The 16,152-nt window shown below is 48.3% G+C and overlaps 2 protein-coding genes across 6 annotated transcripts in view; both read right to left on the reverse strand.

The window, feature by feature from the left end:
* LOC128837710 (serine-rich adhesin for platelets-like) overlaps positions 1–3,881 on the reverse strand; it is a 137,107-nt gene extending 133,226 nt beyond the window's left edge. For 3 of the 4 annotated variants that reach the window (XM_054029089.1, XM_054029087.1, XM_054029088.1), the window contains exons 1-2: positions 3,182–3,880; positions 1,479–1,565 (exon numbers count right to left, since the gene is read on the reverse strand). In XM_054029089.1, the coding sequence (XP_053885064.1) occupies positions 1,479–1,565; positions 3,182–3,667 (573 nt within the window). In that variant the 5' untranslated portion in view covers positions 3,668–3,880. Of the gene's footprint in view, positions 1–1,478; positions 1,566–3,181 lie in introns of all 4 variants that reach the window. The other variant, XM_054029086.1, reaches the window with a different exon arrangement.
* Positions 3,882–14,184: 10,303 nt separating this feature from the next.
* ANXA10 (annexin A10) overlaps positions 14,185–16,152 on the reverse strand; it is a 52,127-nt gene continuing 50,159 nt past the window's right edge. Inside the window, exon 12 of one of the 2 annotated variants that reach the window (XM_054030968.1) lies at positions 14,185–14,535. In XM_054030968.1, coding sequence (XP_053886943.1) covers positions 14,467–14,535 — 69 coding nt within the window. In that variant the 3' untranslated portion in view covers positions 14,185–14,466. The remainder of the gene's footprint in view (positions 14,536–16,152) is intronic. The other variant, XM_054030967.1, reaches the window with a different exon arrangement.

Genomic DNA, 16,152 nt, shown 5'->3' on the forward strand with positions numbered 1-16,152 from the left:
AAACTAGGAGACTGGGCAACAAAGTGGCAGATGAAATTCAATGTTGATAAATGCAAAGTAATGCACACTAGAAAACATAATCCCTATTATACATATAAAATGATGGAGTCTGAATTAGATGTTACCACTCAAGAAAGATCTTGGAGTCATCATGGGTAGTTGTCTGAAAACATCTACTCAATATGCAGCGGCATTCAAAAAAAAAAAAAAAAAAAGCGAACAATATTATGAACCTTTAAGCAAGGGATAGATAATAAGACACTAAATATCTGAATGCCACTATATAAATTATCCACAGCTTGAATACAATGTGCAGTTCTGGTTACCTTTTCCTATTCTAATACATCTTTTTTGAGATGGGATAAGGAGAAAGGCAACAAAAATAATTAAGGGTATGGAACAGTTTCCATACAAAGATAGATTAAAAACACGGACATTTTTCAACTTGGGAAAGAGATGACTAAGTGGGATACAACAGAAGTCTATAAAATCATGAATGGTTTGGAGAAAGTGAATACCAAACTGTTATTTACACCTCCAGATAACACAAGAACCAGAGGTCACCATATGAAATTAATAGGCAGCAGGTTTAAAACAAACAAAAGGAAATATTTCTTCACACAGTGCAGAGCCAATCTGTGGGATTCGCTGCCAGGGGATGTTGTGAAGGCCAAAACTATAACAAGGTTCAAAAAAGAACTAGATAAATTCACGGAGGATAGGTCCATCAATGGCTATTAGCCAGGATGGGCCAGGGTGGTGTCCCTAGCATCTGTTTGCCAGAAGCTGGGAATGGGTGACAGGGGATGGATCACTTGATTACCTGTTCTGTTCATTCCCTCTGGGGCACCTGGCATTTGCCATGGTTGGAAGACAGGATACTGGGCAAGATGGACCTTTGGTCTGACCCAATATGACAATTCTTATGTTCGATGGTCAGAGATACAACCCATGCTGTGGGTGTCCCTACCATCTGACTGCCAGAAGCTGGGAGTGGATGATAGGGGGTGGATAGATCGAAGATTGCCTGTTCTGTTTTCCCTCTGAGGCACCTAACATTGGCCACTGTCAGAAGATGGGCTAGAGATGGATCATGGTCTGACCCAATACAGCCTCTCTTATGATGCTGCTCTGGATGAGAAAGCCTTGAGAGGTGTTGGCTCCAGGTCCGGGTGTGTGTGTGTGTGTGTCTGTGTGTGTCGTACCTTCGCCCAGGTGGGGAGGAGGGAAGGGATCAGGTCCTTCCCCGCCTCTGCGGGGGTGGGAATGGGGTGGCATTGCAGAATGAGCCTGCCCTGTATTCACCCTGCAGCAGTGGCTCCCGCCACACAGGGCTGGGACAGCAGTATAGGCGCTGCAGGGTACATTTTTCATTTTATTTTGTTTATAGGTTGTCATTTTATTTTGTGTTATCTCGCATCTGCAAAAAAAACACAGGGCTCCACTACTCTCTACAGATGTCATTATGTCTAACTCACCTCAGTATCTTTTGGATGACTTGATAGTTCCTTCACCAAGTTCTCATTTATTGCTCTCAGTTTCTTCAGGCTGCTAAAGAAGGTTAACTGCAGGACATAAGTTTATAACCGCTTAATCTACTTTTTTTTTTTAATTAAAAAAATCTACATTATAATGTTTAATCATATCTACAGACTGCACAGAGTTTAACTAGACTATTAAGACATTACTTATACACCTCTACCCAAATATAACGCAACCCGATATAACACGAATTCGGATATAATGTGGTAAAGCAGCACTCCAGGGGAGCAGGGCTGCGTGCTCCGGTGGATCAAAGCAAGTTAAATATAACGTGGTTTCACCTAGAACGTGGTAAGATTTTTTGGCTCCCGAGGACAGCGTTATATTGGGGTAGAGGTGTATAAAAAGACTCTATACTTTAGGACAATGAAGAAACTTGCATTTGGTATTTTTCTCTCTCAAAGTAGCATTCTTTAGGCTTGTCTACACTAGAAAGTTTTGCTGCTTTAACTATACCAGTATAGTTAAACCCTGGACCAGATTGTGCATTCCTCTTTTCCTGTGCTGAGGGGACAAGCTACCTTTGCCCCTCCCCACTTCCAGCCTGTGTTCCCACTGTATTGGTTACAAAATCAGTATAGAACAGCCACAGTGCCATGTGCTCTACTATGCCCCATACCCATCCCGTGTACCAGGGACATTCTGCAAATGCATTTAAACTGAAGCATAAAAGGACTGCTTAATAATGTACTATCCAGCTTCTATTTGAGATGGAGCTTGGAAAAGTGGTTGAATATCCACTATCTTGGCAAAAATCCATTGCAGATAAAGTATTAAAAGAGGGACATGCTTTCTTCATACTAAAATATTCCTGGAGCTGTCTATTTCACCTTAATTGCTTTTCCTTCATCAACTATCCAAATCTAAAGGTGTCAGGCCAAAAAGCAGATAGGTAACGTGACTGCCTGTAAGTGACTGTAGGGATGACTGGACTAGCACATTCTTGGTCTTGGGAAACAAGGTTAACATACAAGACATTAAGGGCCTGTCTACAGTAGACACTTGCTATAATGACAGAAAGTGTTTTTTCCCCCTCCCACTGTTGTAGCGAATACATTCCCTCAAGGAGCTGTAGGTAGGTTGACAGAATAATTTCTGTGTTGATCTATTGCTGTCTATCCTAGGGCTCAGGTTAGCTTAACTACATCTTCTCGGGGTGAGAGTTTTTCACAACCCTGAGCAAGAGCTAGATCAACCACAGTTTTAGGTTTAGACCAGGCCTAAGATTATCAGCTTCAACATCTGGAACCAGTCTACAGTCTATTCAGTTAAATTCATAAAACTATCTATGTGGGGAGGAGTGTGCACTTGTCAGGGCACTGTGATAATTAAGTCAGGGCACTGCCATGTTACTACAAGGCTTGGCCTTAGGTATGCAGGACTAAACAGGAAAGACCAGAACTTGTTTGCAGCATCCTGGCCCTGCAAGCTTTCACAGGAATGCTCTGACTTATTACAACACTGGACCCATTTGGCTCTAACAGGTTCTCAGGAGGCAGACTAGCTTATTGTGTTCGCCAACCAGGCTTGAATTGCTGGGTGGTCTGGGCTAAGTCCAAAAGAGGCACTGGCTGGGTAGGCAGGTTCCCATTTCACCCCGCAATGGGCACAGGCGGCTGGCAGGGGTCGCGGGGCTTACTTTCTCCTCCTGGTACACGGTGTCGAGGAGGTTGACGGCGTGGAAGATGCCCTGGTGCGCCTCAGACACGCACTGGCCGCAGCCCGCCTGGCGGCACATCCGGCAATACAGCTGCACCAGCCGGGCCGGGTGCTTCTCGCAGGCTGCTCCGAACGCCGGCGGGGGGCTCAGCGCCCCCGCCTCGCCGCGCCCCGGCCCCGCCTTGCCCCCGCTGGCCCTGTACAACTTCACCACCTCCGCCAGCGTGGTGTTGACGGGCAGCGCCGAGTAGCCGCCGCGCGGCAGCGGGCAGAGCTTCCTGCAGAGCGGGCAGGAGAAGCGCTGGCCCTGGCCCTGGCCCACGCGGGGCGAGGGGAGCGCGCCGGGCTCCCCGGAGGCCAGGCACTCCAGCACGCAGCCCTTGCAGAAGTTGTGGGAGCAGAGCGGCAGTGTGACCGGATCCTCAAAGAGGCCGAGGCAGACGGCGCAGGTCAGGCTGGCCTCCATCGAGGCCAAGCCGGCGGCGCGGCGGGCCTCCCTCCGCAGAGACCCGCTCCCACGGGGGCTAGAGCCGCCTCCCTGCGGCCAGCTCCCACGGAGCTCGCCCCCGACGGAGCAACTCGCGGCCAGCTACGCGCTCGCCCCGGCCGGGCACGACAGCCCCTAAACTTCAACCGCCTGCCTGACGCTCCAGCCTGGACGAGGTTGGGAAGAGCGGCTGCGGAACTTCGGGGCGGGGGGCGGCTGTGATTGGAGGAAGGTAGGAGATTGACAACGCTAACTACTACTAGTCAAAACATAGGGCTAGGGGAAACACCAATCGTATCACAATGAAAGGGGCGGGACAAAAGCAGCCCTGCCCAGTAGGAGGTTTGAACGGGGACGCTGGGCTGTGGCAGCGGCGGTTTCTCACGGGCTGGTGGCGCCCGCGAGCTGTAGCCTGTGTAGCAGCTCCAGCGGAAGCGCGAGATCTGGGTGGGTGGCGCAACTACCTATTGGGCTTCAGGAAGTGGGCGGGCGTAAGCCCACTGCTAAAGGGTCCCCCCCCCATGGCGCAACTAGCTGGGCTTTTGCCTGGCCCTACCGGTGTGTGGCCGGGCACAGGTGGGGGTTTGGGGAGGAAATCAGGAGCGTCCTTCTCCTGTATAAGGGCCTGGAAGAGCTGCAGGCCCTGTCGTCAGGGGGGCGCCTCGCTCCCCGAAGTGAGTGGACAGGCAGCGAGGAATGGCTGTGAGCTGCACCGCAAGCAGGGGTGTTTATGTGCTGAAAAGTCACAACCAAAGTCCTATGTCTTGTGATCTCTGAAGGGCAGGGAGTGTACCTGTGTAGAGCGCTTGAGCAATAATTAATTGGTGTAGGTTCCCTATGACTCTCACATCCTAGTGTCTATAGGCAGGGCCCGTGCAAGGATATTTTGTACCCTAGGCGAAACTTCCACCTTGCGTCTCCCCCCGGTAACATTGGTTCATTGAGGGGCAAATCACAACGAGCCTTTATAGACCCCAGGGGCCAGCCATACCCAGGGGCTGCTCCCCAGACCAGGTTCCCTCCCCCCTCCTAACTTCCCCTGGAGGGTGCACAGCCCCCCTCCCCGTGAGCCCTCCCCAAGCCGCCCTGAGTCCACTCACTGGCTTTGCCAGGCTTTGGCCACTGCAGCAACTCAGCAGGGAGGAGCTGCCTTCTGGGGGCTCCTGCAGCAGATGCATGTGGGTAGAGGCCCCTGTGCACCTCCCCCGGCTCCCACCTCACCGCGCTTGGGCTCTGCGGCTCCCGGGAGTGTGAGCTGCCCCTCCCCCTCCCAGAGCAGTCTCAGGGCCCCACGCCCCGGCAGTGGCTCACGTGCCCAGGAGCCACAGAGCCTGAGCGTGGCGAAGAGGGACGGGGGGGGGGCCCACGGGGGCCTCTGCCCACATGCATCTGCTGCAGTCTGAAGGGGCACCCGGGGGGGTGCCAAGCCGCAGCCTGGGCAGGATGGATGGGGGGGCGCAGCTGCTCCCCGTTAGCAGCGCCGCCACCTTTGCAGGGCTCCTGCCCCCCTGCATCGCACTGGCTCCTCCATGGCTGGGGCTCACCGCCCCCGCAAGCCCTATGCAGTATTATTAAACTGGTGCCCCTATGCCCGAAGGCAGCCTGAGCTTGCAGCCCAGCGGGGGCAGGGGGACAAGGCAGAAAGAACAACAAGACGCCTGGCCCGCCTCATGGTGGTGGAGAGTCACAGTTCTCCGCAGAGACCCCTGTACTCTCTCCCTCACTCAGAATGTACATGCAGAAGGTACCTAATTAAAAGCACTAAATTTGGGAATAAAAAATGTCAGTTTCAGGTTTTTTTATATGCCCTGAAGTTTGTCAGACATTTATTTGCAAGAACTTGGTAGTAAGGGTGAGTCAGCTGTCTTGTTTCAGAGTAGCAGCTGAATACAACATTAAATATTATGGAATACATGATGCAGCTCTTCTCTGTTTTATATTTTCTTAATCAGTATTTCTAAGATGATTTTATATTTTAAATGTACTCTTAAGCCTTCATAAAGTAATCATTCCAGATTACTACATATTTAACTCACTGAAACAGACATTATTTTAAATTGATAAGTCACAGAGGTTTAGTGTGTTCATAACAATGTTCATTGCTTTTAGAAAAAGGGAACACTAATTTACTGTGTGTGATCTTCATAACAATACACATGTTTATGAAATTTCACCAACTTTAAAAAATATGTTTCCAAAGATTTTAGGCATAACAAAGGATTTTATATCTTACTAAGGTACTGATTTTGCTGAAAACTAGTTCATCAGATAGTCAGAAGTAAAGAAAGAGAGACTCTGTCCAGCTAGCTGGAAGCAAAGGGCTGTTGCTTCCTTCAATGAGGGGGGAGGGGGAAGAGGAGATGAAGGGAGAAATGGATGGACAGAAAGGACAGAAAGACTTTGGAAATAAATTTTTTTACTATAGTAATTAAAATGTGTATTTTAGATAAGGGTGGTCTTTTGAAGAATTTATTTAAAAAAACATATGTCTGAAGATCCAAGCATTTAAGGCTAAAGATGATTGTGCATCTAAAAATCTATGCAAGGATATTTTAGAGATGTGATTTTTATAATCTTCACCAACTCATTAATGAAATATTTTTAAAGCAAATTTTGCACTAAGGTCCTGTAGACTGACATGTTCTGAGTAATTTCAGAGTAGCAGCCGCGTTAGTCTGTATCCGCAAAAAGAACAGGAGTACTTGTGGCACCTTATAGACGAACAAATTTATTAGAGCATAAGCTTTCGTGGGCTACAGCCCACTTCTTCGGATGTTCTGAGTAAATATTACAGTCATGCACAACTGTTTTTGTCAGTACATTCAGAAACTGACAGTAGATACCTGGGGGTTGGCAAATGCCTGTTAAATGTCTTCATTACCCCTTGAATGGCTCTTTAACAGTTTCAGTGTTGTGCTAGTAGGTCTGGCAGGCTGGAGACTGTTTCTCTTTTAACTACTAGATCCCCTTCCCAGGAAGACTGAGGCCTGGTCTACACTACGGGTTTAGGTCGACTTTAGCAGCGTTAAATCGAATTAAGCCTGGACACGTTCACACGACGAAGCCCTTTCTTTCGACTTAAAGGGCCCTTTAAACCAGTTTCTTTACACCACCTTCGTAGAGGGGATTAGCGATATAATCGGCCTTTGCGGGTCGGAATTGGGGTAGTGTGGACGGAATTCGACATTATTGGCCTCCAGGAGCTATCCCACAGTGCTTCATTGTGACCACTCTGGACAGCACTCTCAACTCAGATGCACTGACCAGGTAGACAGGAAAAGACCCGCAAACGTTTGAATTTCATTTCCTGTTTGCCCAGCGTGGAGAGCACAGGTAACCACGCAGAGCTCATCAGCACAGGTAACCGTGATGGAGTCCCAGGATCGCAAAAGAGCTCCAGCATGGACCAAACGGGATCTGCTCGCCATATGGGGAGATGAATCAGTGCTAGCTGAACTCCGTAGCAGTAAAAGAAACGGCAAAGTATTAGAAAAGGTCTCCAAGGCTATGAAGGACCGAGGCCATAACAGGGACACACAGCAGTGCCGCGTGAAAATTAAGGAGCTACGGCAAGCCTACCACAAAGCCAGAGAAGCAAATGGAAGGTCCAGGGCAGAGCCGCAAACTTGCCGCTTCTATGCGGAGCTGCATGCCATTCTAGGGGGTGCAGCCACCACTACCCCAACCGTGTGCTTTGACTCCATCAATGGAGACACACACAGGGAAGAGGGTTCGGGGAACGAGGAAGATGAGGATGGAGGTAATGTAGGTAGCTCACAGCAGCAAGGAAGCGGAGAAACCGGTTTCCCCAACAGCCAGGATATGTTTGTCACCCTGGACCTGGAACCAGTAACCCCCGAACTCACCCAAGACCCGGAGGGCACACAGGAGACCTCTGGTGAGTGTACCTTTGTAAATATTACACATGGTTTAAAAGCAAGAGTGTTTAATGATTAATGATTAATTTGCCCTGGCAATCGCGGTCAGTACAGCTACTGGAAAAGTCTGTTAACGTGTATGGGGATGGAGCGGAAATCCTCCAGGGACATCTCCAGACAGCTCTTCTTCATGTACTCCCAAAGCCTTTGCAAAAGGTTTCTGGGGAGGGCTGCCTTATCCCGTCCACCATGGTAGGACACTTTACCACGCCAGGCCAGTAGCACGTAGTCTGGAATCATTGCATAACAAAGCATGGCAGCGTATGGTCCCGGTGTTTGCTGGCATGCAGACAACATCCATTCCTTATCTCTCTTTGTTATCCTCAGGAGAGTGATATAATTCACGTTCACCTGGTTGAAATGGGGTGATTTTATTAAGGGGACATTCAGAGGTGCCCGTTCCTGCTCTTCTGAACAGAAATGTTCCCCGCTGTTAACCACGCGGTGGGGGGAGGGGTGAAGTGATCATCCCAGAGAATTGGGTGTGTGTGTGTGGGGTGGTTTACTTGAGTTTGTGCTGCATGTTAACCCAGAAACCGCAGCCCCTCCTTTTACATTGAAAACCCATTTTAAATGGCCAACCCAATTCATCCTTGATATGGGAAATGAGGGCGTTGCTGTTTGAAACCATTCCCACATGTTAAGAAGGTTAAAAAAGCCAAAAGGCTGTGGCTTACCATGGCTGCCTGCAAGCCGAAATCTGTTGCCTGGCACTGCGTGAGTGATCTCTCATACCAAACCGGCAGGCCCTCACTATAAGAGGAAAAATGCGACCTTGTAATGAAAGAGTGTTCTCTAAAATGTGTCTTTTTTAACCACCTCTCCCTTCTACTCCACCAGCTGCAAATGTTTCTCCTTTGCAGAGGCTAGTGAACATTAGAAAGAGAAAACGGAGGACGCGGGACGATATGTTCACGGAGCTCCAGATGTCCTCCCACGCTGATAGAGCACAGCAGAATGCGTGGAGGCAGTCAATGTCAGACATGAGAAAAGCACAATACGAACGAGAGGAGAGGTGGTGGGCTGAATGGCGGGATGAAAAGAGCAAGTGGCGGGCTGAATATGATAGGTGGTGTCAGTTTGCAGACAGAAGGCAAGAGTCAATGCTCTGTCTGCTGGAGCATCAAACTGATATGCTCCAGCGTATGGTTGAGCTGCAGGAAAGGCAGCAGGAGCAGAGACCGCTGCTACAGCCCCTGTGTAACCAACAGCCCTCCTCCCCAAGTTCCATAGCCTCCTCTGCCAGACACCCAAGAACACGGTGGGGGGGCCTCCGGCCACCCTGTCACTCCACCCCAGACGATTGCCTAAGCATCAGAAGGCTGGCCTTCAATAAGAGTTAAAGTTTTAAAATGCAGTGTGTCCTTTTCCATCCCTCCTCTCCCACCCATCCCAGGCTACCTTGGCAATTATCCCCCTACTTGTGTGAGGAATTAATAAAGAATGCATGAATGTGAAATAACAATGACTTTATTGCCTCTGCAAGCGGTGCTCGAAGTGGGGAGGGGAGGGTGGGGGTGGTTGGTTTACAGGGAAGTAGAGTGAATCGGGTGGGGGGGCGGAGGGTTCATCAAGGAGAAACAAACAGAAGTTTCACACCGTAGCCTGGCCAGTCACAAAACTCGTTTTCAAAGCTTCTCTGATGCGCACCACGCCCTGCTGTGCTCCTCTAACCGCCCTGGTGTCTGGCTGCGCGTAATCAGTGGCCAGGCGAGTTGCCTCAACCTCCCACCTTGCCATAAATGTCTCCCCCTTACTCTCACAGATATTGTGAAGCGCACAGCAAGCAGCAATAACAATGGGGATATTCTTTTCGCTGAGGTCTGAACGAGTCAGTAAGCTGCGCCAGCGCGCTTTTAAACATCCAAATGCACATTCCACCACCATTCGGCACTTGATCAGCCTATAGTTGAACAGGTCCTGACTCCTGTCCAGGCTGCCTGTGTACGGCTTCATGAGCCATGGCATTAAGGGGTAGGCTGGGTCCCCAAGGATCATGATAGGCATTTCAACATCCCCAATGGTTACTTTCTGGTCCGGGAAGAAAGTCCCTTCCTCCAGCTTTCGAAACAGACCAGAGTGCCTGAAGATGCGAGCATCATGTACCTTTCCCGGCCATCCCACGTTGATGTTGGTGAAACGTCCCTTGTGATCCACCAGGGCTTGCAGCAGCATTGAAAAGTACCCCTTGTGGTTTATGTACTCGGTGGCTTGGTGCTCCGGTGCCAAGATAGGGATATGGGTTCCGTCTATGGCCCCACCACAGTTTGGGAATCCCATTTCAGCAAAACCATCCACTATTGCCTGTACGTTGCCCAGAGTCACTACCCTTGATATCACCAGGTCTTTCATTGCCCTGGCAACTTGGATCACAGCAGCCCCCACAGTAGATTTGCCCACTCCAAATTGATTCCCGACTGACCGGTAGCTGTCTGGCGTTGCAAGCTTCCACAGGGCTGTCGCCACTCGCTTCTCAACTGAGAGGGCTGCTCTCATCCTGGTATTCTGGCGCTTCAGGGCAGGGGAAAGCAAGTCACAAAGTTCCATGAAAGTGCCCTTACGCATGCGAAAGTTTTGCAGCCACTGGGAATCGTCCCACACCTGCAGCACAATGCGGTCCCACCAGTCTGTGCTTGTTTCCTGGGCCCAGAATCGGCATTCCACGCCATGAACCTGCCCCAGTAACACCATGATTTCCACATTGCTGGGGCCTGTGCCTTGTGAGAGGTCTATGTCCATGTCAATTTCCTCATCACTCTCTTCGCCGCGCTGCAATCGCCTCCTCGGCTGGTCCGGGTTTCGCCTTGGCATGTCCTGGCTCTGCATATACTCCAGGACAATGCGCGTGGTGTTCATAGTGCTCATAATTGCCACGGTGATCTGAGCGGGCTCCATGATCCCAGTGCTAGCTATGGCGCCTGGTCTGAAAAAAGGCGCGAAACTAGTATCTGACGGACCAGGAGAAGGAGGGAGGGCGGGAGGGAGGGAGGGCTGAGTGATGACATGGCGTACAGGTACAGGGAATTTAAAATCAAGAGAGGTGGCTGTGCATCAGGGAGAAACACAAACAACTGTCACACAGAATGGTCCCCCCAAAGATTAAACTGAAAACCCTGGGTTTAGCAGGCCATTGATTTCACGGAGGGAGGGGAAGCAAATGAATACAGAACAAATCTATTTTTTACATCTTAAGCTGGCAGCCGACGGTGGAGCATGACTGATAGCCTCTGCAGTACGATGACGACGGATACCAGCCGTAATATACCATCTTCTACCAAAAGGCAAGAGGCTGCTGCTGTGTAGCAATGCAGCCCCACGTCTGCCAGCCCCATGTCTGCCAGCACCCAGATCGCCCTTGGCCTCTTCTGGGTGCTTAGCAGACAATACTGGGCAATTGGCAGAAAATAGCATACTACGACTGATAGCCATCATCATCGAGACAGTAGCATGTCTGCCCAGGTGCCCATGATTGACAGCCACTGCAGTACGACGACGATGATTACCAATCGTAATATACCATCTTCTACGAAAAGGCAAGGGGCTGGTGCAATGCAGCCCTACGGCTGCCAGCCCCACGGCTATTAGTCATGCTACACCGTCTACCGCCAAAAGGCAATTAGCAGCTGCTGCTGTGTAGTAGTGCAGTCCCACGTCTGCCGGCACCCAGAGGACATATGGTGATGGTGAGCTCAGCTGAGCTGAGCGGGCTCCATGCTTGCCGTGGTATGTTGTCTGCACAGGTAACCCAGGTAAAAAGGCGCGAATCTATTGTCTGCCGTTGCTCTGACGGAGGGGGAGGGGCCTGACGACATGTACCCAGAACCTCCCGCGACACTGTTTTGCATCATCCGGGCATTGGGATCTCAACACAGAATTCCAATGGGCGGCAGAGACTGCGGGAACTGTGGGATAATACCCATAGTGCAATGCTCCGGAAGTCGACGCTAGCCTCGGTACTGTGGACGCGGTCCGCCGACTAGAGCACTTAGAGCATTTTATGTGGGGACACACACAATCGGCTGTATACAACCGATTTCTATAAAACCGGCTTCCATAAATTCAACCTAATTTCGTAGTGTAGACACACCCTCAGAGTCTGCAGGAAGGGTCAGAACAGGGATAGGAAAACCAGTAGGGTGGACACTAAGACCCAGTGGTGCCACAGATTTTCAGGTGCCCTACCCAGCTGCCTATGCCTGAGGACTGACCCGGGTGTCCCCAACCACTTACCGCCCTAGGCCACTGCCTAGTTCGCTAGTGCTTGCACCGGCCCTGTCTGTAGGGGTCACCTCTCCTGTTCACCAGATTTGCTTTTTTTTCCCCCAGACCCACCTATTGTGCTAGGTCAGGGGTGGCCAACCTGAGCCCGAGAAGGAGCCAGAATTTACCAATGTACATTGCCAAAGAACCATGGTAATACATCAGCAGCCCTCCATCAGCTCCCCCTGCTCCCTCCCTCGCTCCCAGTGCCTCCCACCCACCTGTAGCCCTGCTGATCAGCTGTTTCATGGCTTGCAGGAGGCTCTGGGACGGGAGAGGGAGGAGCAAGGGCATGGCAGGCTCAGGGGAGGGGGTGAGAAGGGATGGAATGGGTGCAGGGCCTGTGGCAGAGCCCAAGGGTTGAGCAGTGAGCACCCCCCCGCCCCCGGGACATTGGAAAGTTGGCACCTGTAGCACCAGCTCTGGAGTCGGTGCCTATACAAGGAGCCGCATATTAACTTCTGAAGAGCCACATGTGGCTCCATAGCCACATGTTGGCCACCCCTGTGCTAGGTGCTATGCAAACAAATAAATAATAAAACCTGCCCTGGCCCCAAAATGCTTAGAATAATTCATACCTAGAATACAGTATGCCAGCTTACAAAATATTTATTTAAAATCAATATGAATATTTTTCTTTGTTCTTTGTCTTCCTTCAATCACACCTGGTTTTGCTTATAGCATTACCTCACAGCAGTCCAAATGCTGGAGTGATGAAGCCCGGAGAGGAATAACAAGGATATATAAAAGAATAAGAAGTGGAAAGCCAAAAGAACAATTTACCATTTAAATGTTCAATATATTGGCCCTGATTCAGCAAAGCACTTAAGCATGTGTGCTTAAGGGATTACTTGTGTGCTTAAGTGCTTTCCTGAATTGGGGCCAAAGTGATTTAGGCTCAGATTATTCCACCTGTATGTTTGCTGAATAGTACCTTACTGGACAAGAATTCCATGTCCCTAAATTAAAAATTCTGACCAAAAATTAAAAATTCTGCACACAATATTTTAAAATTCTGCAAAATTTACAAATTTTGTCAAAATAATCCTACATAATCAAAGCAGTTTCAATTATTTGGGTAATTTATTTCAGAATACCTGTCAGCAAGTATGTCTGTAACAATACAAACACACAAAATTTCCCCCAGGAGTAGAGAGTTAAAGAAACCCCTACAACAACCCAGTTCCTGCTTCTCTGCCCCCTTCTTCCCAGAGCCCAGCTGTGGGGGCCCCTCATTGCCCAGATACCTGTACCCCAGACATGTCAAACCCGTGGAAAAAATGCAGAAATTGGGCTTGTTTTTGGCTTAATTAGCTTGTGAGTTGCTTAATGGCTAGTTTTTGGCTTGTAGCTTGTTGCTTCTTTTTTTTTGATCAGCTCCCAACAAGCAGGGGCAAGGTGGGGAGAGAGTCAGGGGTGCACAGTGGGCTCACCACAGTCCCAGACTGCAATCCGGGGGGAATCTAGTACATAGAGGGTTAGGGTTTGGCTTGGTTTGGCCTTGTTTTGAAATGGGATTAGCTTGATTTTTGACTTACTGTGAAAGTCGGGGTGCTTATTTACCATGTGAAAATTGGCAACTGTGCTTGGGGGCTGGCAGGCAATGGCTTGAAAGTCCTCAAAGTCATGGGATGGCCTTGCCAGGCAAGCTGAGGGGCTGGTGGCCAAGTTACAGTCAGTCATCTCCCAGTATTCCCCAGGTTCTCCCGGTTTGACAAAAGGGAAGGGAAGAATAGGGGGACCCAGGCTCTCTCTTTACAGCAGGTCCTGGCTCAGGGCCCAAGGGGGAAAGGGTGAAGTGTGTCTCAGTTCCTTTTTGTAGGTACACTAGACCAGCCTCTCCTGTTCTCTCTTCAGTTTGGGGCATGGTCTCACACTGCTTTCATCCCAGCAGAGGGTTGCTCAAACAGCCTCAACAATTCAGATAGTGATTTGGGACTTCCCAGCTTGCTTTTTAGTGTCCAGTTATTCCCCCTCGTCAGGGAAAAGAGGAGAGAAAAGCTGTCAGTACCCTGGTCTCCCAGTCAGGTCTTACCCACACTAGTCTTACCCATAGTCCACCCTACCCCTATGGATCCTCTGTCCCAGAAGCTATTGCTATAAACTGCCTTGTTTGTTTCCTTCCTGCAGACAGCCTCTCTACTCTCTCCCTCCCCCTGATTGTTAATGTCCCTTTTTAAACAGGTCCTCCATTGGAAGCATGATTTGAAGCTGTGGAGGAGCAGGGCCTTCTTGTTCCAGTATTGCTCCATCGTTCCCTTGATGCGGGGTCTGTAAACCCCATCATAAGGCAAAATAATACGCATACATTTTAGTTAAATAGAATTGTATTAGTTTTACATTGGATAATGTATTTCACAGTAACAGCATTTCTTCACAAGTTGGGAAAAATCATATTCCTGACAAAACAAGTTTGTACATTTGTTTTCAAAAAGATTTAAAGTTAGAAAATATCTAGCACTGATTCGTCCACTTTTTTATATAGAGCAGGAATAACTAATAGTTATAGGAAATGTGGCCGGCTTGGATTTCTATTAAAAATGGATCCATACAGCTTTCAAAATTCATTATCTTCTTCCTTTAATAATCTTCAGCATCACCAGCACAGATGGCAAGTAAAGCTGTCTCATAATGTCCTGAAGCAAAATGCTGCAAGGGAAAGAATCTTTTTGTGATGATAATTTTTCCTCTCGCCCAGCCAAGAAAACCATTTTTGTGCATTAGGGACTGGAGGACATTTGAGAAGTTGTGGGTTTTGCCCAAGACTTTCAATGCTTCATAAAGATTCTAGACCAAGATTTTCAAAAGTGATTAGTAATTTTGGATCTCTCATTTTTGAGGGGGGGGGGCAACCTGAGTCACCTACAAGGTCTGATTTTCAGAAGGTGGCTGCTCAGCTCTTTCTGAAAATCAGGTCCTTTTAATGTATCTGAAATTGGGCACTGAAAATTCATTGATCAGTTTTGAAAATCTTTGCCCTAGATATTTTCTGATAAAACATAAAAAACATCATAAAAACATTGGAAAGGTTTTTACTGTACTGAATCATTTTACAAGAATTTAACAATACAGTTCATGCTTGTCTGGAGATATGGGACTGACAGAACAAGAAAAATATATCCTTATGATGGTTGCTATGTAAAAAAAACCAACACACTCAGTAGGACAGATTTTGATTTCTCTTACACTGATATAAAGCCAGAGTATCTCCACTGACTCCCATGAATTGAAGTCAGTGGAGATACTCTGGATCTACATCACTGTAAATCAAATAAAAATCTGGGTGATCATGTTTCCAAGAAAATAACTCAAAATAAAAGACCAGATCCTGCAGACAGAGAACCCGCTATGCTTTTATTGAGGTTAATGGCAAAACTTCAGTGGGACTGGCATCAGATTCATTTTCAATGTTTATTATAATTTTTCCCAGTAGTATGAGTACCCAGTAATGCAGGGTTTTGTTTGTTTATAGAGGAAACAGATGCACTAGGAAGTGAAAATCTAGCTCTATAACAATAAGTTTATAAGGTTAAAGATGGAAACAAGTTCATGCTGATCAAGGACAAACTGATTGCAGGATCAGCTTTAATTAGATTAATAAAAGAGTGCTAAATGAAAGAGAGTCCTTGGGGGTGGTGAAGCACTGTTTTAGGATGGATGTGATGAAGCTAAATAATAAACATACATTTAAAATGCTCCCAAGTAGTGCATGGTGCTGGTACTGTGCTTCATGGTGGATGTGCCAAGGACACCTGAATATTTTAAGCCAAGATTAGTTTTGCCACATGATTAACAAAAGAAGCATAGCACAGGCAAGGGAACTGCAAAGGTCATTTTACATCACTCCAGTAAGCTTAAATGACCACCTATGGGTTGCTCCACAGCCCAGAATATCCAGAGGAGAGGGTGCTCTGGCCATACCACCTCCGTCTCCAAATTGACTCTGGGCACAACCTCACATCAGGGGGTTATGCAGGAAGACCACAGAGCTGCTCCACACATTCTACACCACCTTTTTACAAAGTATTTCCACAGCAGGCAGTTCTGTCCCGGGGGCGGGACAGAATCCGGCCTATAATATGAAAGTGTGATTAGAATTTAGTGGGAAATATTATCTCATCTTTATTGTTCACTTACTGAAAGTAGTCAGAGGCACTGAACTGATGTAACATGAGTTCAGGAAGCATATTGTTACTTCTGCCTTTGCATCAAATGATTAGATTAGGATTCAGAATTAACTCAACATTTGCTATTGTTAAAGCTCTC

The sequence above is a fragment of the Malaclemys terrapin genome, chromosome 5 (genome assembly GCF_027887155.1).
Source record: "Malaclemys terrapin pileata isolate rMalTer1 chromosome 5, rMalTer1.hap1, whole genome shotgun sequence".
In the NCBI taxonomy this organism is placed as follows: domain Eukaryota; kingdom Metazoa; phylum Chordata; order Testudines; family Emydidae; genus Malaclemys; species Malaclemys terrapin.